The following is a 27,281-nucleotide window of genomic DNA, read 5'->3' on the forward strand; positions in this document are numbered from 1 at the left end:
GAACAGCTACTGTGAACTGGGTACCTGGAAAAGGATCTGGAGCTAAATGGGTAGGCAGCAAAAAAGGACAGTGACAGTAGAAAACTTTAATACCATATATTCACCATTCGACAGTTCATCTAGACAAACACTAAACAGAGGAATACTGAAACTAAAACATTATAAAACAAATGGACCTAACATATTAGGTACAAAATATTTTACCCAAACACAAAACACTATACCATCTTCTCTGCACCACATATGACATTTTCCAAAATGACCACATATTTAGACACAAAGCAAGTCTCAACAGAAACAAGAAAATTTACATAACTCCCTGTATCCTATCAGAAGAACACAGGCAAAATTGGATATTAACAAAAACAAAAACAACAGAAAGCTGACAAACACATGGAAACTGAACAACTCTCTATTGAATGAAAAGTGAGCCAAAATAAAAAAAATAAATTAATGACTTTCTAAAATTCAGTGAAATGAGTACACAGCACACAGCATACCCAAACTTGTGGGACAAAATGTTGGTGCTAAGAAACTTTATCTAGAACTGAAACTAGGTAAAGAAGAAGAGGAAGAGGAGGAGGAAGAGGAGGAAGGGAAGAAAAAGAGAGAAAGGGAGAGAGAGAGAGAGAGAGAGAGAGAGAGAGAGAGAGAGAGAGAGAGAGAGAGAGAGATTCCACACTAGCAACTTAACACACCTGAACAAAAAGAAGCACATCCAAGAGGAATAGATGGCAGGAAATAATTGATCTGAGGGCTGAAATAAACAAAGTAGAAACAAAGATAACATGAAGAATCAATGAAAGAAAGAGTTAGTTATTTGAGAAAATCAACAGTATAGACAAACCTCATCCAAACTAATTAAGAGACACAGAGAATATTCAAATTAACAAAATGAGAAGGAAAAGGGAAAACATAACAGACATCAAGGAAAGTCAGAGAATCAACCATAAGAATATCCTTTAAAATCATGTATCCCATAAAATTGAGAAATCTAAAGGAAATGGATGATTTTCTTGATAGGTTACTTACTAAAGTTAAATCAAGATAAGAAAAACAATTTAAATAGACATACAACCTCTAATGAAATAAAAGTAGTCATTAAAAAATCGCATCACACCAAAAACATCCATGAGATAGATGGTTTTAATGCAGAATTCAATCAAATGTTCAAAGAAAAGTTCATGTCAAAATTATTTCACAAATAGAAACAGAAGGAATATTGCCAAATTTATTTTATGAAGACACAATCACCCTGCTACCCAAAGCACATAAAGACTCAACACAGTCAGGGAATTGCAAATCAACTTCTCTTGTGAAAGAGATGCAAACATAATTAATACAATTCTCGCATTCCAAATCTTAGAACACATCAAAAAGATCATCCACCATGATCAAATAGGCTTCATGCCAGAAAAATAGGGATGGTTCAACAAATGATAATCAGTAAATGTAATCCTCTGTGTGTATGCATGTGTGTGTGTGTGTGTGTGTGTGTGTGTGTGTGTGTGTGTATGTGTGGTGTGAGTATATTCATATGTAGGTTCATAGATTACAATTATTCTCCTGTGGCATTGTTCATGTTGAATGTATTATTCTACCCAGTAATGTACAACCTCTACCTAAATCACAAATGAGTTTTAAATTATAGTTTGTCTTCTGTCTAAACAGTTCTGAATGCTGTCCTCAAAATCTGTTTCTCATATGCACCAATAGCATTTTCAATGTAGTATAAAAAATCTATTCATAAATTTTTGTTATTTAATAAATAATCACTTAAAATTTGCCATTTCAAGTTTTCAAAATCTGTTCTTATGATGTAGATTTTAGATGTCTCTTGCCAGGGATTAGTGGTGGGAAAACAAATAATATACTACTTGTAATGTTTCACTTGAGTTTACAATGCTTTTTTCTTTTCTTTTTTATTCTTTTTTTCTTTTCTTTTCTCCTCTTTACCCTCCTCCTTCTCCTCCTCTTCTGCTTCTTGTTGTTGCTATTCTTCTTCTTCTCCCTCCTCCTCTTCTTTTTCTTCTTCTTCTTGGTTTTCTTTTTCCTCTTCTTCTTCCTCCTCGTCCTCTTCCTCATGCTCCTCCTCTTCTTCTTCTTTTTCTTCTTCTTCTTGGTCTTCTTTTTCCTCTTCTTCTTCATCCTCCTCCTCCTCATGCTCCTCCTCCTCCTCGTCCTCCTCGTTCTGTCCTCCTCCTCCTCCTCCTCCTCCTCATGCTCCTCCTCCTCCTCGTCCTCCTCGTCCTGTCCTCCTCCTCCTCCTCCTCCTCCTCCTCCTCCTCCTCCTCCTCCTCCTCCTCCTCCTTCTTCTTCTTCTTCTTCTTCTTCTTCTTCTTCTTCTTCTTCTTCTTCTTCGTCTTCATCGTCATCATCGTCATCATCATCGTCATTGTTGTCTTCATCTTCTTCATCTTTTTCTTCTTCTTCCATTGCTGCTGTTGTTCTTAATCATCAAGGATCAAGGCTCTGATTGGGGAAGGAAAAACAACTGAGATAACCATTCACCATCCAGGATTCAGAGATTCCCCACAAATCACAGAACTATTTTTTGTCTTGCCTATACTTGTCCCTCGTTATTTTAATAAGGATGGATTCACATTTCCACACACCCACGAATTTCTTCTTAGTGATTTTTCATTCAAAGACTTCTACAATATCGCATCAACAACCACCAAGACACTTTCCAAATTCTTTCAAGGAAAGCAAACTATCAGCTTTTTGAGCTACCTGGGACAATATTTTATCTTTTTCACTGGGGAACTGGGTGAATCTTTTCTCATTGCAGTCATGCCTATGGCAAGTATGCTGTCATTTGTAACCCACTGCTCAATCACCAATCATGTCACCCACCCTCTGCACTTGGATAGTGGTGGGATGCCATATGACTGAAATCACTGCTTCTTTATCTCTGATTTGTACGTTGCTGTAGCTCCACTTCTGTGGAACATGAAGAGAACGTTTCTTCAGTGACATGCCCTGCCCCTTCCCCCACAGCATTTAGCTGTAACCTTCCTGGCGTGCAGCCTCCACCCTTCCCCTGGTGTTATCTTCGGCTCTTGGGAACAATACAGCCCCTTTCACCTTAACAACCAAGGCTGCCTCAGGGCAGTCTCACCTGGAGACCAGCAGAAACCTACCTAACTGGAAGCAGGCAACCCACTGAGAAGAAGAACCAAGGAATTCGCGGCCATTTGGGGGGCAGGGTTGTTTTCTAAAGACTATATATATTGGCTAAATAATAGTAAAGTCAGTCTTGATCGGCAAACTGTCGTCTCTACTCATCTCTCTTTCGTCCCCTTCCCGTTTATCCCCAAAATTCTCTTCCAGATATCTGGTTTGCATGTGGCCTCGGGCGGCTACATAATGGCGCCTTGAACACCGACAGACCTGATACGGGAGAATTTCCTGAGGTGACCCTATCTGGCGAAGTTTCACAGAAAAAGTGGAAAGAAGATGGTATCTGCACGGTAAACAACTATCGAAGTTAAATGCTAGCACTAGTGTAAAATTTTATCCTTTGAAACTATTGTTGTGGGTGCAGAAGGATATGCATAGGCAAGCAGAATTGTGCTGACCCGGCACAGTGGCTGCTTGGGATAGATAGATAGGGAAAAATGGGATAGGAAAGTTTGCAAGGAAACTTGCGCCCCGCAGAATCCTAGGGCTGCTTCCGGCGAAAGGGAAAGGGTTTGACTCCCCACCCTAAGTTACAAAAACACACAGATAGTGCTGATGAGCTAATTATAGAAAAGGCAGCTCATCCCAAAAAGAGAACAGCTGAATCTCATGGGGAAGAATGGGCCCCTATCATGCCATCTGCTCCGCCTATGACTTTGATGGCAGGAGACAAGATCCAGAGAGATATGCAGTTACAAAAGTTGGAGTTTGAAATTAAATTGCAGAAATTGACTAATGAATTACAGGAGCTAAAAAGGGTATCAAATACTAGAGAGAACGATGATCCTGAGATGAGCCAATCGCCACTAGAAAGAGCGATAAGCCAGGCTCGTGGAGAAGGGCAGGATACATCAGAACTCTTAGTTTTTTTCTGTCCTTGAGATCACAGACCAGGAGAATAGGATTAGATGATATCAGACATTGAAATTCAAAGTGATAAAAGAATTAAAGGCAGCTGTATCTCAGTATGGCCCTACAGCCCCTTTTACACAAGCTTTATTAGATACTGTGATAGAGTCAAATTTAACTCCACAGGATTGGAGAACTTTGTGTAAGGCTACTTTATCAGGAGGAGATTTCTTGCTTTCGAGTTCTGAATGGCATGAGGCTAGCAAAAGAATTGCCACCGTAAATACTCAGGCAGGCCATCCAGAATGGAATGCAGATATGTTACTGGGAGAAGGTGTATATGCAGGAAATACTAATCAGATTGGGTTTCCCATCACAATATATGCACAGATTGTGATGGCTGCCCGCCATGCTTGGAATCTTTTACCATCAAAGGGAGATCTTAGTGGAAAATTAACAGGTGTCAAACAGGCTCCTGATGAGCTTTTTCAGGATTTTGTGGATAGATTGTTAAAAACAGCTAATAGAATTTTTGGAAATTCTCAGGCAGAAAATCTGTTGGTTACTCAGCTAGCCTATGAAAATGCTAATGCAGCCTGCCGCAAGGCCATCAGACCTCACAGGGGGAAGACAGACTTGGCTGGTTATTTATATTCGTCTCTGTTCTGAAATTGGCCCCTCGTATAATCAGGGTCTAGCAATGGCCGCAGCGTTGCAGGGAACCACCATCCAGGGAATACTTTCGCAGAGACAAGGAAATAAAAGGTGTTTTAAATGTGGTAGTCTGGGTCATTTTAAAAGTGATTGCCCTGATAACAGGGGTGCTATAAGCAGGCAATCAGTTTGCTCCCCAGAAATCTGTCCTAAGTGTGGGGGAGAGACCTTTTATCACAGATGAATCTGGTTGCAAAAAAAAAAAAATCCTCAGAATTTGCTTTTATGTTTTAAAGATTTACAGCAAGCTTTAGCTGCTAAAGGATTGCAAATAGCTCCAGAAAAAGTACAAACCCAGGATCAGTATAATTATCTGGGTTTCAATCTTACAGATCAAGCTATTTTTTCCCAGAAGATAATTATTCGCAGGGACAATTTAAAAAACTTTAAATGATTTTCAGAAGTTATTGGGTGACATTAACTGGCTTCGGCCATATTTAAAGCTTACTACAGGAGAATTACGACCTTTATTTGATATTCCAAAGGGGAATGCTGATCCTACATCCCCTAGATTATTAACTTCAGAAGGACTTTTGGCTTTACAGATAGTGGGGAAAGCTATTAAAAATCAATTTGTTACCTATATAGATTACTCTTTACCTTTGCATCTGCTAATTTTTAATACGACTCATTCACCTACAGGTTTATTATGGCAAAAGGCACCTCTGATGTGGATTCATTTGAGGGTGTCTTCAAGGCGTAATATCTTGCCATATTATGAGGCAGTAGCCCAAGTAATTGTGCTTGGAAGAAAGCTGGTGCTAACTTATTTTGGCAAAGAACCAGATGTTATTATTCAGCCTTATAACGTAGATCAAGATGCTTGGTTAAAACAGCATAGCACAGATTGGTTGATTGCTCAAATAGGCTTTGAAGGGACTATAGATAATCATTATCCTCAAGACAAATTGATAAAGTTTTTAAATATGCATGAGGTTGTATTTCCTAAAATGACATCTTTACAGCCATTACATAATGCTATTTTAATTTTCACAGACGGCTCTTCCAAAGGAAGAGCTGGATATCTTATTAATAATCAACAGGTGGTTATAGAGACCCCTGGGCTTTCTGCTCAGTTTTCAGAGCTGACAGCGGTATTAAGTGTCTTTCAATCTGTAGATAGTACTTTTAATATTTTTACAGACAGTTTGTATGTTGCCGAATCTGTCCCCTTATTAGAAACCTGTGGCACATTTAATTTTAATACGGCAGCTGGATCCTTGTTTTCACAATTGCAAAGTATCATTCTTGCTAGAAAAAAATCCCTTTTATATTGGTCATATACGAGCTCACTCCGGTCTTCCTGGACCTTTGGCTCAGGGTAATGAGCGCATTGACAGAGCTCTTATAAGAGAGGCTTTAGTTTTAGAACCTGTAGAAATGGCTAGACATGATCATGATAAATTTCATCTTTCCAGCCATACATTAAGACTCCGTCATAAGATCACAAAGGAGCAAGCAAGAATGATTGTAAAACAATGCCCAAATTGCCTTACTTTAGCACCAGTTCCCCATTTAGGGGTTAATCCACATGGCCTTATGCCCAATCAAATTTGGCAAATGGATGTAACTCACTATGCAGAATTTGGAAAATTAAAATTTATACATGTTTGCATTGATACTTGCTCAGGACTTTTTGCCTCTCTACATTCAGGAGAAGCCTCTAAAAATGTAATCAATCATTGTTTACAAGCCTTTAATACCATGGGATTACCCAAGGTCATTAAGACAGACAATGGACCAGCCTATTCTGGTAAGAACTTTATCTCATTTTGTAAAGAATTTGGTATTAAACATAAAACTGGAATTCCTTAGAACCCAATGGGTCAAGGAATCATGGAGCGTGCTCATTGCACCCTTAAAAACTGGCTTTTTAAAACAAAGAATGGGAATCTATACCCCCCAGGCCCCCCAAAGCACATCTTGCCTTTGTCTTATTTGTTTTGAATTTTCTGCAAACTGATGCTAAAGGTCAGTCTGCAGCAGACTGACATTGGCACCCCGTTACTTCCAATTCCTATGCCATGGTTAAGTGGCGGAACCCTTTAACTAATACATAGAATGGTCCAGACCCTGTTTTAATTTGGGGGAGAGGGTCAGTTTGTATTTTTTCTCAAGGAGAAGATGGAGCACATTGGCTGCCAGAGAGATTGGTAAGACAGGTAAACACCCTAAAGCTTCTGGTAAGTATAATTAATTCACAAAGGCATTCCCTAAGCTGCTTCTCACTTACTTGGGAAGAAAGGTTCCTTTGTGTTCTTACAGTTAATTTGCAAGCCAGGCCTCCTGCCTGAGCCACAAATTTGCAATCAAATTGAACGCCTTGGGCCTTCTGATACTGACCAAACAGTTTTTTTCTCTTAATCTTTTGTGCTTCAAGCAGGTGTCTCTCAGATTCAACACTCAGAAGATCAGCCTCTACAGCAATGGCCGCCAGGATGAGGATGGGTGGTTATAAAGGCCAGCCAGCCAGCTCATATTCACAGAGCATTTACTTTACCAGTGGATCCTCAAAAATGAGGCTGCATAGTATTCGGAACTATGCATGTTTGTTAATATAACAAACATGGGCATCAGTTTGAGGTGCGAGGCGAGGCACTGCAAGGGAAAAGGAAAAAATCCTGCTTCCGAATTTCCCTGAAAAGCACGTCCGGCTGCATAGGGGTTGACATTGAGAGACTGTCCTTAAATTATTAAGGCAGTCTATTTCCCCTCCCCTGAAAAAGATGTCATTTAATGTTTAAGGGGGTCGGACCTCTGTTTTCCCTCACTGGTAAAAGCCTGTCATCCATTGGACGAATATATTTATATCCACTGAGCTGTTAAAAATTAATAATTAAGGGGGAATTGTCCCTTCCCCCATAGCATTTAGCTGTGACCTTCCTGGCCTGCAGCCTCCACCCTTCCCCTGGTGTTATCTCCAGCCCTTGGGAACAATACAGCTGCTTTCACCTTAACAACCAAGGCTGCCTCAGGGCAGTCTCACCTGGAGACCAGCAGAAACCTACCTGACTGGAAGCAGGCAACCCGCTGAGAAGAAGAACCAAGGAATTCGCGGCCATTTGGGGGGCAGGGTTGTTTTCTAAAGACTATATATATTGGCTAAATAATAGTAAAGTCGGTCTTGATCGGCAAACTGTCGTCTCGACTCATCTCTCTTTCGTCCCCTTCCCGTTTATCCCCAGAATTCTCTTCCAGGTATCTGGTTCGCATGTGGCCGCGGGCGGCTACAATGCCCCAGCTATTAAATCTATTGTGCATTGAAAAAATCTTTGTACAGTTTCTGCTTGCCATATTAACAAGATTGTTTGGAACAGTGAATGCCTTACTTATCATGATAGCATATGGCTATGTAGGATGTAGCTTGTCCTGCCCCACTTTAAGCTCCAGGGAGACCATGCTACAAGACCTGCCCAGTTTCCCTTGCATCTGCATACACATTAGAATATTTTTTATTAATCATTCTATTCATTTACATCTCAAATAATATCCCATGTCCTGATTACCCCCTCCACAAGTCCCCTATCCCACAACCTCCCTCTCCTCCCTCCCCTTTGCCTTTATGAAGATGCTGGCCCACCCTCCCACTCCCACTGCACCCCTCCAGCATCTCCCTACACTGGTGCATCAAACTTCCACAGGACCAAATGTCTCCCCTTCCATTGATGTCATACAAGGCCCATCCTCTGCTACATATGTATCTGTAGTCATGGATCCCTCCCTGTACTCCCTATACAGGTCTATTCCCTGTGAGCATGGGGTGGTCTGTCCAGCCAATGTCGTTCTTCCTAAGAGGTTGCAATACTCCTCAGCTACTCTAGTCCTCCACTAGCACACCCAGGAGGGTCTCTGAGCTCAGTCTGATGGATGGCTCCAAGCATTTCCATCCTCATTGGTCAATTGCTGATTGAACCTCCCAAGAGGCATCCGCACCATGTTCCTGTCAGCAAGTGCCTTTTGGCAAAAGCAACAGTGTTGGATTTGGTGTCTGCAGACAGAATGAATCCCCAGGTGGGGCACTTCCTGGATGGCCTTTTGTTCACTCTCTGCTCCATTTTTTGCTCCTGTTCTTCCTTTGGACAGAAATATATCTGGGTTAAAATGTTTGAGATAGGTGGGTGGCCCCATCCTTCAGCTAGGAGCCATGCCTACCTACTGCAGGTAGTCTCTACACATTCGATCTCCCCTTCTCTGATAAAACAATCTCTGTGGACTTCTGTGAGCTTCATTTCCCTGGCATCTGGGACCCTACAGTGGCTATCCCCATTTCTTCATAGCTTTCTTAAATATTTTTATTCTATTTCCTAACCCTTTGTTCTTCTTTCCTGTCCCCTCCAGTACCTGATATTGCCACCTCTATTTCCTCGTGTTCTTCTCTCCCTGTTGGTTTCCCCTCCCAAGATCATCCCGTTCCCCGCTTAATGCAGGACTAAAGCATTTACACCTTGGTCATCCTTCCTCCTAATGTCCATATGGTCTATGAGTTGTATTCTGGGTATTGTGAGTTTTGGTACTAATACCCACTTATCAGTGAGGACATACAGTGTGTGTTCTTTTGAGTCTGGGTTACCTCACTTAGGATGATATTTTCTACGTCCAACCACTTGCCTGAAAATCTCATGAATTCATGGTTTTCAATAATTGTGTAGTAACCCGTTGTGTAAATGTACCATATTTTCTTAATCCATTCTTCTGTTGAGGGACATCTAGGTTGTTTACAGCTTCTGGCTATTATGAATAATGCTGCTGTAAACGTAGTGGACCATGTGCCCTTCTTATATGTTGGAGCATCTTTTGGGTATATTTCCACTAGTTGTTTAGCTTGGTCTTCAGGTAGAACTATTTCCAATTTTCTGAGAAACCACCAGACTGATTTCCAGAGTGGTTATACCAGCTTGCAATCCCACCAGCAATGGAGTAGTGTTCCTCTTCTCCAAATTCTCACCGGCATCTGCTGTTATCTGAACTTTTGACTTAGCAATTCAGACTGGTATGAGGTAGGATCTCAGGGTTCTTTTGATTTGCATTTCCCTGATGATTAAGGATGTTGAACATTTCTTTAAGTGCTTCTCAGTCATGCAATATTCCTCAGTTGAGAATTTCTTATTTATCTCTGTACCCCATTTTTAAATTCTTTTCTTTTTTTCTTATTTCTTTTTATAATTAGATATTTTCTTTATTTACATTTCAAATGCTATATCCTTTCCTTGTTTCCCCCTCTGGAAACCTCCTATTCCATACCCCCCTCCCTGCTCACAAATCCACCCACTCCTGCTTCCCTTTTCTGGCATTCCCCTACCCTGGAGCAATGAACCTTCACAGGTCCAAGGTCTTCTCCTCTCATTGATATCTGACCAGGCCATCCTCTGATACCCATATGGCTGGAGCCATGGGTCCCTCCGTGTATACTCTTTGGTTGGTGGTTAAGTCTCTGGGAGCTCTGGGAGTACTGGTTGGTTCATATTGCTGTTCTTCCCATGGGGCTATAAACCCTTCAGCTCCTTGGGTCCTTCTCTAGCTCTTCCATTTGGGACCCTGTGCTCGGTAAAAATGGTAGGCTGAGAGCATCCTCCTCTGTATTTGTCAGGCACTGGCAGGACCTCTCTGGAAACATGTATCAGCCTCCTGTCAGCAAGCACTTGTTGGCATTCACAATAGAATCTGGTTTTGGTAACTGTATGGGATGGATCCCCAGATGAGTCAGTTTCTTGATGGTCTGTCCTTCACTGTCTTCCCCACATTGTGTCTCTCTGTATTTCCTCACATGGGTATTTTGTACCCTATCTAAGAAGGACCAAAGTAGCCACACTTGATTTTCCTTTTTTAAGCTTCATGTGGTTTGTGAATTATATCTTGGGTATTCCAAGTTTCTGAGCTAATATCCACTTATCAGGGAGTCCATACCATGTGTGTTCTTTTGTGATTAGGTTGCCTAAATAAGGATGATATTTTTCTAGTTCCATCCATTTTCCTAAGAATTGCATGAATTCATAGTTTTTTAATAGCTGAGCAGTACTCCATTGTGTAAACGTACCACATTTTCTGTATCCATTCCTTTGTTGAGGAACATCTGGGTTCTTTCCAGCTCCTGCTATTATAAATAAGGCAGCTATGAACATAAGGGTTCATGTGTCCTCATTACATGTTGGAGCATCTTCTGGGTATATGCCCAGGAGTGGTATGGCTAGATCCTCTGGTAATAGTATGTCCAATTTTCTGATATAAAACCAAGCTGATTTCCAGAGTGGTTTCTTCTCTAAGGGCTTCTACTTGTTTACTTTTGTTCTCTTGTATTTCTTTAAGGGAGTTATTTATGTCTTTCTTAAAGTCCTCTATCATCTTTATGAAACAAGAATTTAGATGTGAATTTTGCCTTATGGTTGTGTTGGGATATCCAGGGATTGCTGTGGTTGAAGAACTGGATCCTGATGTTGCCAAGTCATAATGGTTTCTGTTGCTTATGTTCTTGGGCTTGCCTCTCACCATCTGGTTACCTCTGGTGTTAATTGACCTCACTGTCTCTGAGAGGAGCCTGTCCTTCCTGTGAGCCTGTGAACTTGTAGTCCTGTATGTGTCCGAACCCCTAGGGAATCAATCTGCACCTGTGTGGGTTGTGTGTGTTTAGATCCAGATCAGAAGCACAGGTGAAAACTGGAAGGCATGAGGGTCCCCAGCTTGGTGGGGTACCTGAATCTCGGGGCTTAACGGGATCTGGTATGGCAAGTATTGGGACAGGTATTGGGGTCTCACTTGTGATATTGTATATACCAGAGTACCTGCAGAGTCATGCTTTACCTGGGATTTTGGCTGTGTGGGTTTGGATCCAGAGCAGATGTTATGCTCCAGGCACATATAAAACAATACATTTTAAGTTACATTTTTTAAAAAAAATGCATTTTTCTAAAGCATGCATATTTATGATTCTTCATAATTCAGCATTTGAGAAAGAACAATTATAAGGTCTTGTGAAAGTTAGGGTCTGATTAAATGGTATTAAATTGCCATTTGTTACAATCTAAAATCTTGTAGGAATAGAGCCTGAAAGAAGGATTGCCTAGATCCAACTAGCCTCTGGGCCTGTGTCTTGTTTCCCTTAAGTGAGGCAGAATGGAAGACCTACCAGGAATATGGACAGCAATATTGCATCAGCTGTTCTTTGCATGTAGTGAGGAAAGCAGGAAGACAGCAAGCAGATAAGCATGCATTTAATCTCTCTGTGATCCTGAATGTGGATGTGATGTGACAACTTGCATACATGCCTGTGTCAAACTCCCCTCAGGAATGTAACCAGGAGCTGTAAACCAAATAAAGCCTTCCCTCTCTGCTGATTTTGCTGGGATCTTTTATCCCAAGAACAGAAACTAAATTCAACTGGAAATTGGCACTGAGGAAAATGGGAAACAACCCTGTGACAAACCTGACCCTAATTTTGGACAGAGGAATTAGAGACTTTGCATCGTTGGATCGAAAATATGATTGAATGGTTTTGAAAGTACTTAATGCACCGTTTTAATAAAAGCTTGGAAGACAGGAATACTGAAAGAAATATGGGCAGTGATGACCCTTTTCATGAGGTTTCAGGGTGACAAGGACTTTATTAAGATCTGAGCAAGAAGAGATTTTTGAGATATGTTAGTTAAGAATATGTGTGTGCTGATCACACTGGGGATGAAGAATTGGTTGATTAATAAGGAATCTCCACCATTGAAGTGAAACTTGTGCTTCCTGAGAACAATAGGAAAGTATTTTATCAGGATTAGTATGTAAAAACTCATATAACTGTTGTCCAAAAGGGCCAGGTTACACATGGAGCTTACTAAAAATCTTGGCGATAAAGGAAAAGATGTCTGCATGGTACTGAAACTAAAGGATAAAAGAACTAGGAGAGAGAAATTGATGTGTGACACTGTGCTGCAGGTCTGAAGATCCTGTGGAGAGATAGTAGAAAACATTCCTCAAGGTGCAGACTCAGTTCCTGTGGACACACCAGGACACTGGGTTGCAAGAACTAATAGACATCCCTCAGAAAGATCTGTTAGTATAGAATAGGGCTAAAATGAAAAATGTGCTGAGAAGGACAGAGTTGGAAAGGGGGTTCTACCAAAGCCCATTTGATGCCAGAAAAATCACAAAGCATGGGTAGTCAGACACTGAACAACTGGGTTTGGTATTTGCACTACTGGATTTAGATTTGACTTAAGTGTTATTGTTCACTAACTGTGAAATAAGAATATGTAAGTGACATCTTTTTTTAATATGAATCCATAGTTTAGAGACTTTGGGCTTTATAGTATTTTGGACTCTTGAATTAGTGAAAGTTTTTAAGACATTAAAAGCTCATTAGAGTGAGACTTTGTTATGATATTAACATGAGATTCTGGAAACAAAAAGTAAAAAGAAATTATGACTTAAAATGGTATGTTTGTCTCCCTCTTCCCCAGGCCCAGCCTGCCAGTTCTGCTGTGGTAGTCCCTTGCCAGGTCTGTCACAATGAAGACCCCATCTCCTGATACCTCTTAGAGAAGCAGCAGCACACAGGGCTTTCAGTAATAACCACCCCCACCTCTGGATGTCCAGAGCTTCTGGGACTCGCTACCCAGCAACCACCAAAGCCCCCGTCCTCCAGAATACCACTCCCCTTCTGTTCCTTCTTACACTTCCTCTACTGCCTTCCCATTCTGCTGTGATAGACCCTTGCTAGATCTGAATCAGTGAAGACCACATCTCCTGATGCTTCCTGGATAACCAGCCTCAAGCAGGGCATTTGAGAGAATGAGAATCCCAGGAGTATAGATACACAGACTTGCAGGACAGAGAAGCCACAGTCAAAGACAGCAGAACCAGTTAATACCAGAGATAACTAGATGGCAAAAGGCAAACCCAAGATCATTACCAACAAAAACAAAGGCATTATGGCACCATCAAAACACAGTTCTCCCACAACAACAAATTGTGAATACCCCAACACACTGGAAAAGCAAGAGCTGGATTTAAAATCACATCTCATGATGCTGATAGAGGACTTCAAGAAGACATAAATAACTCCCTCAAAGAAACACAGGAAAATATGGGTCAACAGGTAGAAAGTCTTAAAGAGGAAACACAAAAATTCCTTAAAGAAATACGGACGAACATGGGTCAACAGGTAGAAGCCCTTAAAGAGGAAACAAAAAAATCCCATAGGGAATTATGGGAGAACAAGGGTCAAGAGGCAGAAGCCCTTAAAGAGGAAACACACAATTCCCTTAAAGAATTTCAGGAAAACACAAACAACCAAGTGAAAGAACTTAACAAAACCATGCAGGATCTAAAAATGGAAGTAGAAACAATGAAGAAATCACAAAGGGAGACAACTCTGGAGATATAAAACCTTGGAAAGAAATCAGGAGTCATATACGCAAGCATCAACAACAGAATATAAAAGAGATAGAAACATCTCAGATGCTGAAGATTCCATAGAAAACACTGGTTCAACAGTCAAAAAAAAAAAGGCAGAATGCAAAAAAGCTTGTAACCCAAAACATACAGGAAATCTAGGACACAATGAGAAGACCAAACCTAAGGATTATAGGCAAAGAAGAGAACAAGGATTTCCAAATTAAAGGGCAGTTAAATTTGTTCAACAAAATTATAGAAGAAAACTTTCCTTACCTAAACAAAGAGATGCCCATGAACATACAAGAAGCCTACAGAACTCCAAACAGACTGGACCAGAACAGAAAGTCCTCCTGTCACATAATAATCAAAATACCAAATGCCCTAAAAAAAGAAAGAATATTAAAAGCAGTAAGAGAAAAAGGCCATGTAACATATAAAGGCAGACCTATCAGAATTACAGCATACTTCTCACCAGAAACTACGAAAGCTAGAAGATCCTGGGTAAATGTCCTACAGACCCTAAGAGAACATAAATGTCAGCCCAGACTACTATACCTAGAAATACTCTCAATTACTATAGACAGACAAAACAAGACATTCCATGACGAAAGGAAATTTACACAATATTTTTCCTCTACAAAGCTCTACAAAGGATAATGGGTGGAAAATACCAACACAACGCAAGAAACTACACCCTAGAAAAAGCAATAAGTAAACTTCTTTCAACAAACCCAGAAGAAGATAGCCAAACAAACTGAATTCCAACTTTAACAATGAAAACAACAGTAAGCAACAATCACTTTTCCTTAATATCTCTTAACAGCAATGGTCTAAATTATCCAATAAAAAGACAAAGATTAACAGAGTGGATGCATAAACAGGATCCAACATTTTGCTGCATACAAGAAATTCACCTCAGTGACAAAGACAACTTCAGAGTCAAAGATTGGAAAATAATTTTCCAAGGAAATGGAACCAAGAAACAAGCTGGAGTGGCCATTCATATATCAAATAAAGTTGAATTTCAACCAAAAGTTGTCAAAAAAGATAAGGAAGAACACTTCATACTGATCAAAGGAAAAATCTACCAAGATGAACTCTCAATTCTGAACATCTATGCTCCAAATACAAGGGCACCCACATTCATAAAAGAAACTTTACTAAAACTCAAAGCACACATTGCACCCCACACAATAGTGGGAAACTTCAACAACCCACTCTCATCAATGGAAAAATCATGGAAACAGAACCTAAACAGAGACACAGTGAAACTAAAGTTATGGACCAAATGGATCTAACAGATATTTATAGAACATTCCATCCTAAAGCAAAAGAACATACCTTCTCAGTGCCTAATGGTACCATCTCCAAAACTGACCACATAATTGGTCACAAAACAGGCCTCAACATATACAGGAATATTGTACTAATTCAATGCACCCTATCAGATCACCACAGCCTAAGACTGGTCTTCAGTTCAAACAAAAATGACTGACATACACGTGGACATTGAACAATGCTCTTCTCAATGATAGCTTAGTCAAGGAAGAAAGAAAGAAAGAAATTAAAGACTTTATAGAATGTAATGAAAACGAAGGCACATCACACCAGAACTTATGGGACACAATGAAAGCAGTGCTAGGAGGAAAACTCATAGCTCTAAGTGCCTCCAAAAGGAAAATGGAGAGAGCTTACACTAGCAGCTTGACAGTGCACCTAAAAGCTCTAGAACAAAAAGAAACAAATACACCCAAGAGGAATAGACAGCAGGAAAAAAATCAAACTTAGGACTGAACTCAACTAAAGAGAAACAAAACAAACTATACAAATAATCAACAAAACTAGGAGCTAGTTCTTTGAGAAAATCAACAAGATAGATAAACCCTTAACCGGACCAGCCAGAGGGCACAGAGGCACTACCCAAATTAATAAAATCAGAAATGGAAAGGGAGACATAGCAACAGAAACTGTGGAAATTAAAAAAAAAAAAATCATCAGATCCTACTACGAGAGTTTATACTCAAGAAAAATTGAAAATCTTCAAGAAATGGACAATTTTTCTAGATACATACCAGGTGTCAATGCTAAAACAGGACCAGATAAACCATCTAAATATTCCCATAAGTCCTGAGGAAATAGAAGCAGTTATTAATAGTCTCCCATCAAACAAAGCCTAGGACCAGATATGTTTAGTAGGGAATTCTATCAGGTCTTCAAAGAAGAGCTAATAACGATATTCTTCAAATTATTCCAAGAAATAGAAACTCAAGGAAAACTACCCAACACATTCTATGAAGCCACAATAATGCTTATACCTAAACCAAAAAAAGACAAAACAAGGAAAAAGAACTTTAGACAATCTCCCTCATAAATATTGATGCAAAAATACTGGACAAAATTCAGCCAACTGAATCTGATCAGGTAAGCTTTATTCCAGGGATGCAGGGATGGTTCAATATACAGAAATCCATCAATCATAAACAAACTAAAGGGAAAAGCCCACGTGGTCATTTCATTAGATGCTGAAAAGGCTTTTGACAAAATCCAGCATCCCTTCATGATAAAAGACTTGGAGAGATCAGGAATTCAAGGACCATACCTAAACATAGTGAAAACAATATATTGCAAACTGGTAGCCAATTTTAAACTAAATGGAGAGAAACTTGAAGCAACCCCACCAAAAGTGGGGACCAGACAAGGCTGCCCACTCTTTATATATTTATTAAATATACTACTTAAAGTCCTAGCCAGAGTAATCAGACACCAAAAGTAGGTAAAAGGTATATAAATTGGAAGGAAGAAGTCAAAATATCACTACTTGCAGATGATATGATCATATACTTAAGTGACCAAAAACTTCCACCAGAGAACTCCTAAAGCTGATAAACAACTTCAGCAAAGTGGCTGGATAGAAAATTAACTCAAGAAAATCAGTAACCTTCCTCTACTCAAAGGATAAACAAGATGAGAAAGAAATTAGGGAAATAACACCATTCACGATAGTCCCAAATAATATTTCATACGTAGGTGTGACCCTAATGAAGCAAGTGAATGATCTGTATAACAAGAACTTTAAGCCTCTAAAGAAAGAAATCAAAGAAGGTCTCAGAAGATGGAAAGATCTTCCATCTTCATGGATTGGCAGGATCAATATTGTAAAAATGGCCATCTTGCCAAAAGCAATCTACAAATAAAATAAATAAATAAATAAATAAATAAATAAATAAATAAATAAATAAAAGAAAATCTCTAGTTTTATTAGAAAAAAAAGAGTGATCTTAAACATTATCATGTATAATCCTAAGTGACAAAGAAACTAGAAGAAAGTACATTTGGAACAAGCTGATGCCATTGTGTCCTAATCAAGAGTGTGTTTTCACCTGACAAAACAGAGAGAAATATCCAGACTCTCTAGAAAACAGGCCATCTAAGCTCCTCTCAGACACTGCTGTTCAGGATCCTTGAGGGATACTTAGTAGGCTCTTGATTATAACACTAGTTTTCTTTAATTTTAGAGACCTGTGTAGCATTATACATACCCTCTCTTAGTTATTAGAGATTGATGACTCAGTAACTTACTACAGTAAATTCTTATGTGTATTGCCATAAGTTTTAGAATCTGTATTTGAAATATCAGAAACAATTTCATAATATTATTCCATTAACCAAGAATGTCTATATTAACCAAGAATAAATTGACATAATGTAAGAGAGGAAGTTAGAGTACCACAGTATAAGATTCTGCTTGATCATTGGTCATTCTGATTGGTCATTTGGAATTTAACTCTAAAATTTCACATGGACTCTGATTTCAAGAATCAAATAATCAGGGGGGCTTCCTGAAGTAAGGTTCCTGAATAAACTGCGTTGAGAAGAGTCTCCCCTGTCGTCTCCCTTATTCCACTGAACAGATTTGGTAGCGACAAGTAGTGGCCCTACGGGGATCTCAGAACTCATAGCAGTCAGGGCAGCTGGCTGAGCTTAGGTTCCAGTCCTAAGGCCTCTGGCTGGAGCCTTCAGATCTCTGCTTTGGGATCCAGAACAACCTGGGCTACAACACCACATCACCAGGCCCTGCAAGAGGTCAGAGGGGCACTCGGGAGGCTGGCTGGGAGGAGTCAGTGTGCTCTGGTGAGTCCAGTAGGCCCCAGACAGGAGCCTTCAGGTGTCTGCTTTGGGATCTGAACAGCCTGGGCCACAGCACTCAGTCTCCAGGAAGTGCAAGAGGCCCAGTGTGCACCCAAAGGCAGACTGGAAGGACACAGCTTGCTCCAGTGGGTCGGCCCCACAGAGCTTAGGTTCCAGTCCTGAGGCCTCTGGCAGAAGCCTTCAGATCTCCGCTTTGGGATCCAGAACAACCTAGGCTACAACACCACATCTCCAGGCCATGCAAGAGGCCAGAGGGGCAGCCAGGAGTCTGGCTGGGAGGAGTCAGTGTACTCTGGTGAGTTCAGCAGGCCCCAGGCAGGAGCCTTCAAGTGTCTGCTTTGGGATCTGAACAGCCGGTGCCACAGCACCCTGTCTCCAGTAAGTGCAGGAGGTAAGCTGTGCACCAGATGCCACCTCAGAAAAGGCAGCTTGCACTGGTGAGTCCATCATTGACAAGACCAACTAACACTGGATAAGGAAACAGGACCCTACATTTTTCTTATGGAAACACACCTCAGGGTCAAAGACAAACACTACCTTATAGTAAAAGGCTGGAAGTCAATTTTACAAGCAAATGGTCTCAGGAAACAAGCTGGAGTAGCCATTCTAATAACAGATAAAATTGACTTTCAACCCAAAGTCATCAAAAGAGACTCTGAGGGACACTTCTTGCTGGTCAAAGGAAAAATACAACAAGAAGAACTCTCAATCCTGAACATCTATGCTCCAAATGCAAGGGCACCCTCATTCATAAAAGAAACTTTACTAAAGCTCAAAGCACACATTTCACCTAACAAAATAATTGTGGGTGACTTCAACACTGCACTTTTCTCAATGGACCGATCAAGAAAACAGAAATTGAACAGGGACACAGTGAAACTAATTGAAGCTTTGGACCAATTAGATTTAACAGATATATAGAGAGCATTTTATCCTAAAGCAAAAGAATATACCTTTTTCTCAGCACCTCATGGTACCTTCTCCAAAATCGACCATGTAATTGGTCACAAGACAGACCTCAACAAATATAAGAAGATCGATCTAATCGCATGCCTCCTATCAGATCACTATGGAGTAAAAGTGGTCTTCAATAGCAACAAAAACAACAGAAACCCCACATAAACGTGGAAAATGAACAATATTCTACTCAATGAGACCTTGGGCAAGGAAGAAATAAAGAAAGAAATTAAAAACTTTTTAAAACTTAATGAAAATGAAGACACAACAGACGCAAATCTATGGGACACAATGAAAGCAGTGCTAAGAGGAAAACTCATAGCCCTGAGTGCCTCCAAAAAGAAAATGGAGAGAGCATACACTAACAGCTTAATGACACACCTGAAAGCCCTGGAACAAAAAGAAGCTATTTCACCCAGGAGGAGTAGAAGGCAGGAAATCATCAAAATCAGGGCCGAAATCAATCAAGTAGAAACAAAGAGAACCATACAAAGAATCAACAAAACCAATAGCTGGTTCTTTGAGAAAATCAACAAGATAGATAAACCCTTAGCCAGACTAACCAAAGGGCACACAGACAGTGTCCAGATTAACAAACTTAGAAACGAAAAGGGAGATATAACAACAGAAACTGAGGAAATTCAAAAAATCATTAGATCCTACTACAAAAGCCTATACTCAACACAACTGGAGAATCTGGAGGAAATGGACAGTTTCCTAGACAGATATCAGACACCAAAACTAAATCAGGATCAAATAGATCATAAAACAGTCCCATAACCCCTAAAGAAATAAAAGGGGTCATAGAAAGTCTCCCAACCAAAAAAAGCATGGGACCAGATGGCTTCAGTGCAGAATTCTATCAGACCTTCATAGAAGACCTAACACCAATACTCTTCAAACTATTCCACAAATTGGAAAGAGAAGGAACTCTACCCAACTTGTTCTATGAAGCCACAATTACGCTGATACCAAAACCACACAAAGATCCAACAAAGAAAGAGAACTTCAGGCCAATTTCCCTTATGAATATTGATGCAAAAATACTTAATAAAATTCTTGACAGCCGAATCCAAGAACACATCAAAACGATCATCCACCATGATCAAGTAGGCTTCATCCCAGGGATGCAGGGATGGTTCAATATAAGGAAATCCATCAATTTGCTATCCACTACATAAACAAACTAAAAGAAAAAAACCATATGATCATCTCATTAGATGCAGAAAAAGCATTTGACAAAATTCAGCATCCTTTCATGCTATAAATCTTGGAAAGAACAGGAATTCAAGGCCCATACCTAAACATCGTTAAAGCAATATACAGCAAACCGGTAGCCAACATCAAACTAAATGGAGAGAAACTTAAAGCAATCCCACTAAAATCAAGGATTAGACAAGGCTGTCCTCTCTCTCCATATCTTTTCAATATAGTACTTGAAGTTCTAGCTAGAGCAATTAGACAACAAAAGGAGGTCAAGGGGATACAAATTGGAAAGGAAGAAGTCAAGTTATCACTATCTCCAGATGATATGATAGTATACTTAAGTGACCCAAAAAACTCCACCAGAGAACTCCTACAGCTGATAAACAACTTCAGCAAAGTAGCTGGTTACAAAATCAACTCAAGCAAATCATTTGCCTTCCTATACTCAAAGGATAAGCAGGCTGAGAAAGAAGTTAGGGAAATGACACCCTTCACAATAACCACAAACAATATAAAGTATCTTGGTGTGACTCTAACCAAACAAGTGAAAGATCTATACAACAAAAACTTCAGGTCTCTGAAGAAGGAAATCAAAGAAGACCTCAGAAAATGGAAAAATCTTCCATGCTCTTAGATTGCAAGATTAATTTAGTTAAAATGGCCATTATTTAAACTTGCCAAAAGCAATCTACAGATTCAATGCAATCCCCATCAAAATCCCAACTCAGTTCTTCACAGAGTTAGAAAAAGCAATTCTCAAATTCATCTGGAATAACGAAAAACCCAGGATAGCTAAAACTATTCTCAACAACAAAAGAAATTCTGGGGGAATCAGTATCCCTGACTTCAAGCAATACTAAAGAGCAATAGTATTAAAAACTGCATGGTATTGGCACAGTGACAGACAAGTGGACCAATGGGAATAGAATTGAAGATCCAGAAATGAATCCACACACCTATGGTAACTTAATCTTTGACAAAGGAGCTGAAAACATCCAGTGGAAAAAATATAGCCTTTTGGAAATCAGTCTGGCGGTTCCTCAGAAAACTGGACATGACACTTCCAGAGGACCCTGCTATACATCTCCTGGGCAAATACCCAAAGGATTCCCCGGCATGCAATAAAGACACATGCTCTATTATGTTCATAGCAGCCTTATTTATAATAGCCAGAAGCTGGAAAGAACCCTCCCTCAAAGGAGGAATGGATACAGAAAATGTGGTATATTTACACAATGGAATACTACTCAGCAATTAGAAACAATGAATTCACAAAATTTTTAGGCAAATGGTTTGATCTGGAAAATATCATCCTAAGTGACGTAACCCAATCACAAAAGAATACACATGGGATGCAGTCTCCGATAAGTGGATATTAATTAGCCCAGAAGCTCTGAATACCCAAGGCACAAATCGCATAACAAATGACTCCGTGAAGAGGATGAAGAGGGTCCTGATCCTGGAAAGGATTGATCTAGCATTGGAGGGGAATATAAAGACAGAGAAAAAGGAGGGAGGTGATTGGAGAATGGATGGAGAGAAGAAGGTTTATGGGACATATGGGGAGGGATATCTGGGAAAGGGGAAATTATTTGGAATGTAAACAAAGATATAGAAAATAAAAATATTTTAAAAAAATCAAATAATCACATTCACAGTAAATGAACAAACCATTTTTTTCATCTTTTATGAAGTCTTAGTCTATATCTTTTTCTTTTACCCAGTAGCTTGTGGAAACAAGAATAAGATCTCAAATTTCAAAGATAATTAGCATTCCTTTACCTTAGAAACACTTTAACTGCCAGAAGTTGTTTATTCCCAGGAGGCCCAACCAAGTCAATGTTAATTTTATTCCTTCTAACAGGAAGTTTCTTGTTCAGAAACAAAGAGCAACCTTGGTGTCATCAAACCTTTATTCCACTGAATTGGGTCATTTGTGTGACAAGACTTCTCAACCCAGGGATGCTTACAGCCTTCTGTAAGGACTGGACCCAGGGCTGAAAAGTCTTTAATTGCAACAGCCAAAATTTATAAATTTTCTTGTTCCACAAATACAGTGAAATAATGAACAAATAATGAAATATGAATCTATTTCTGATGTAACTTGAAAAAGATAATCTTCAGAACATACAAGGATTACGTTTCAGTAGCAGCAAATCAGTCACAGTCCTTTTTTCCATGTAAGTAGGTAGGTTGTAGGGAAAATGTGTCAGAAATCTCAGACTATTTTATTAGCAGCATCCCAGCTTCTTCTGTAACCTTTTCACAGCATCTTTGATTTCCTTGTTCCTTAGACTATACACCAAAGGGTTCAACATAGGAATCAACATAGTGTAGAAGACAGACACAAATCTGTCAAAGCTGGAGGAGCCACCAGAGCTAGAACTCAAATAGACAAAAGCACTGGAGGTGTAGAATAGGGAAACAGCTGTCAGGTGAGAAGCACAGGTATTAAAGGCCTTGGACCTGCCCTTTGCTGAAGTGATCTTCATGATGGACAAGAGGATATAACCATAGGATATCACGATGGCTAAGGCATTTGTAAGACAAAACAACATTGTTACTATGAAAAGTACTACCTGTGCAAAGAAAGTGTCAGTGCAGGATAGATTTAACAACTGGGGCAGGTCGCAGAAGAAATGTCTGATGACATTGGGTCCACAGAAGTGGAGCTGCAGCAAGGCACACACCTGAGATACAGAACCTATGAGTCCTGCCGTATAGCTGCCCATCACCATCTGAGCACAGAGGCTGGGTGACATGATTGATGAGTAGAGAAGAGGGTTACAAATGGCAGCATACCTGTCATAGGCCATGGCTGTCATGAGGCAAGATTCACTCAGTCCCATAGTGGAAAACACAAAGTATTGCCCTATGCAACACACAAAGCTGATAGTTTGCTTTTCCTGGAAGAGGTTGGAAAGCATCTTTGGGACTGTAGAAGTGATATAGCAGATGTCTATAAAGGACAGATTACTGAGGAAGAAGTACATAGGTGTATGGAGGTAGGAATCCATCCTTATTAAAACAATTAGGCATAGGTTCCAGGTCAGCGTTGTAATATACAGGATGAGGAACATAACAAAGAGCAGTGCTGTGATTTGGGGAAAATCGGAGAATCCTAGGAGGATGAATTGGGTAATTTCAGTAATGTTTCTTCCTGTAATCATTGCCTCTGTGATCCTAGTTAGTACTTTGGAGGAGAAAAGAACACATCATTGATTCAAGCAAAATAATAATATTTCCTATCTCTTCCTCTGAATCTGAGCAGGAGAAACACTCCATTGTCTTTCCATAGAAAGAACCCAGTATTTCCTTTCCAGCTGTCAGTGTAATCCTGCTCATTTTCAAGATCTTACCTGATTCATATAATGTCATGAGGATTTAAAAAGATAGTTAAAGATTGACTGAAAACATTTATTAATGAAACCATGAAATTTCTGAGCTTATGAAATAGATGGTAGATGTGAGTGATTGAAATAAGTAGCATTATTGGTTTGCTAATACTTCTGAATGTGATTGCTGCTTCAGTCTCATGAGGGTGTAAGTTTTGTTCTCTCAAAATAAATATAAAACTGATTTATAGCCTAGATTATGACTTAATAATTTTACTATCTTTTTCATTTAGGAAAAGTTCCTCTATTCATAAGAATTTATCAAATGCTTTGCTAATATAATTAAACATTTTGAAAGTACCCTGGAATATTATATAACTTAAAATGAAATAGATGGTAGATGTGAGTGATTGAAATAAGTAGCATTATTGGTTTGCTAATACTTCTGAATGTGATTGCTGCTTCAGTCTCATGAGGGTGTAAGTTTTGTTCTCTCAAAATAAATATAAAACTGATTTATAGCCTAGATTATGACTTAATAATTTTACTATCTTTTTCATTTAGGAAAAGTTCCTCTATTCATAAGAATTTATCAAATGCTTTGCTAATATAATTAAACATTTTGAAAGTACCCTGGAATATTATATAACTTAAAATTGTGATATAAATATTCTTGTGTACCCAATAAATTCATGGACTAAATCTTCGGAAGTCTTCCAATGAAACACCCAATCTGGAATTGGGTAGTTCATTTCTGGCTTTAAGGAAAGATTATCTCAGTTTCACAGTATTTTTGTTAGTTGGACCCTAACCCTAACCCTAACCCTAACCCTAACCCTAAACCATAAACACCATAGCGTGAATGTGATCAAGGTTCAGAACAAGAGGCTTAGGTGTGATGACCCATGCACTATGAATTTGTCTAAGCTGCTTAAGATAACTAAATTTTCTCTTTTCCTAACAAACTGAGCACTAGTGTTCTTGAACCCCAATTTTCCTGGGAGGATTATGAGCATCCTAGAAACAGTGACTTAATGTCTTTAATTCTGGGAAACTCTTGATCCATCACCTGCAATAGATTTCACCATTTTTTTTAACTTGCATTCTGGGAACATGAGTTGCCAAGCTTTGATGTATTCTTTGTAGTCCATTATCTCCAGAAGAGATTGGGGAAATGTGGATTCATATTTTTCTTCCCAGTAATATTTTTTTTGATAATTTTTCAAATTGGTAAAGGGGTAATTCTGAATATACTCACTGTCTTTGATAAGTATATTTCCTGTGTTTACCATCTGTCTGGACTACTAGAGAAGGAAAGTATCCTGATGTAAACCTTGAATCCAAACTTCATTAGGTACAAGTAGCTAATGGAGATGTTTCCCAGCGTTGACCTGACAAAGATGTGATCCATTTTTGTGTTAAGCACAAAACCAGGTGAAGCAGAGAATGCTATTGATTAACAAGTGATTTAAGTTAAAGAAGACAGAAGGCTGACATTCAGGCCCCTACTGACTGTTCCTGTTGTCTGAGTTTGGATATCTGCTTTGTCATCCTGGTAGTCTCAGACTTACCAGCACAACCTAGGAGAACAACAAAAAGCTGTTTGAGTCCTTCCAAAAAGACAAAAGAAGTTACACTTACCTTACCACCATTAGCTAACCAAAAGTTATGGATCAAGCTGTGTTTTTCTACAAAGAACAAGTTCTCATTATTAAGGCAGAATTTTGAAAAAGAAAAATAAATATTATCCCAATGATGAAGACAAGGGGAATTGTAGGCAAGCATATTTTTATCTCAACCAAGTTTCCTGAAACAAAGTTAAGTTTGTTTTGATTCAGGTCTCTCTGGAAGCCTACACAACTGTCAGGGTTGACATTCACTGTTTCTGTAGGTTGAAGATCCCCCTATTCCCTTGTAATACAAATGAACAAACAGAAGGCAATAAATGTCACAGTAAGATATTTAAGCATTTAACTCACATCATGCACCAAATTAATGCAGATTTTTATGTTTGAGATAATTCTATTGACTGAATTCACTAATCCAGATAAAGAGAAGGAAAATGGTTTTTAGAGTAGGAAAGTTTGAAAGAGGTGAGGGGAGATGGATGGATGAGATAAATATCTAAATCCCTTGTCCTATTTAATTCCTACATTAAAAACTGCACAGGTCTTAACAGTACATAGTTTCTACATTCAAAGTCTTGACATTTAGCTCCAACTCCAATCCTGGAAGAAGATGTGGTTCTTTTGGAAGGTTCTAAGTACCTATTTTTCTTTCTATGTACTTTTGCATTGAGTGCAATGGTTCTTCTTAGTGGATGCTTTCAGCCATGGACTTAGTTATCGATTCACAGCAACGGAGACAATAACACTGGGATTCTGTTGAGAGTTCAGCTGGAAGGAGCAAAGCCAATTATAGGGAAATACCACAGATACTTACTCTCTGGTGTAATAGTTGCTAGGCTGACTTCCCTAATGAGTTCAGGCCCACTTTGCCACATGTATCAATTCTCCAATTTCCACCGGTCCTTTAATGATCTCAGGGTTGTGACTCTACAGACCCAAGGGCTATTTGTAAAAAGGATATAGGAAATCTTCTCATCCTCAGAATCTCAACTATTAGGTTGCAATCAGGTGATCAGAGATGTTAAAGGATTTGACCCTAGTGGTACAGTCACCTAGCTGAATAACAGTTGTTTGCAGTTGCATACACTACCCTATTCACAATGCATTTTTAAAGCTACACAGACATTTATTTCTTCAAACGCCTAACCTAAGCCAATCATCCTAACAGTAATATTGCCTCCATGAACATGAGAGGTAATTCCAAATGAGAGACATAGATTAGTTCTCTAACACTCTAGGGACTTAATATTATGACTTTGAATGTTGCTTTCACAGAACTCCAATAGAATTCTGGCTTACAGCTTGTGCAACTTTGTGTAAATTAGGATCCTCAGGCCTCTCTCCTGTTGCCCACCAAATGGATCTAATAGTAGCTTCTAGTTCATAGAGTACTCTCATAGAGATACTAAAGTCACATTAGCATTGTGCAGGATCCACATCATGTTTCTATGTAGCATGCAGGTTATACGTTCTGCTATGCCTTGCAAATTTTTCCAGTATATTATTCTACACTTCTAGTCCCTCATGAAAAAAATTCATTATAAATGTCTACTTCTTCATCTAGGTGTCTGGCTATGTGGAATTTCCCATGTACGCATTGGTAAGTCCACTAATATTGACAATATGCTGGCCTTGTTCTAGTAAGCATATTGTTGAAAATTCATTGGTCTATGTCTCCCTGTCATCTCTATAGAATCTACTAACATGAGTCCCTGGTCTCTGGTTCCAACAACCTTTATTTTTTATTTATTTATTTATTTATTTATTTATTTATTTTGCCTTTCTTCTTTGATTTTTCTCACAGTCTATGACATCCCTGGCTGTGGGCTTTTTTTTTTTTTCAGTTTTATATTAGGTATACTAGTACTAAACATGAATTCCC

At 39.3% G+C, this 27,281-nt stretch overlaps 2 protein-coding genes across 4 annotated transcripts in view; one reads left to right on the top strand and one right to left on the bottom strand.

Annotated features, from left to right (window-relative positions):
* The window catches only part of Dtx4 (deltex E3 ubiquitin ligase 4), an 852,074-nt gene that overhangs the window by 180,179 nt on the left and 644,614 nt on the right, over positions 1-27,281 (top strand). The gene's annotated exons all lie outside the window — the stretch shown is intronic.
* Positions 22,668-23,606, bottom strand: LOC127689854 (olfactory receptor 5AN1-like). The gene has a single exon (XM_052189416.1). The coding sequence runs from the start codon at positions 23,604-23,606 to the stop codon at positions 22,668-22,670; it is 939 nt and encodes a 312-aa protein (XP_052045376.1).

The sequence above is a fragment of the Apodemus sylvaticus genome, chromosome 1, assembly GCF_947179515.1.
Source record: "Apodemus sylvaticus chromosome 1, mApoSyl1.1, whole genome shotgun sequence".
NCBI classification, from domain to species: domain Eukaryota; kingdom Metazoa; phylum Chordata; class Mammalia; order Rodentia; family Muridae; genus Apodemus; species Apodemus sylvaticus.

What these genes read in the sequence shown, in the direction of transcription:
- LOC127689854 (XM_052189416.1), bottom strand. Translation starts at nt 23,606, where the DNA reads ATGATTACAGGAAGAAACATTACTGAAATTACCCAATTCATCCTCCTA.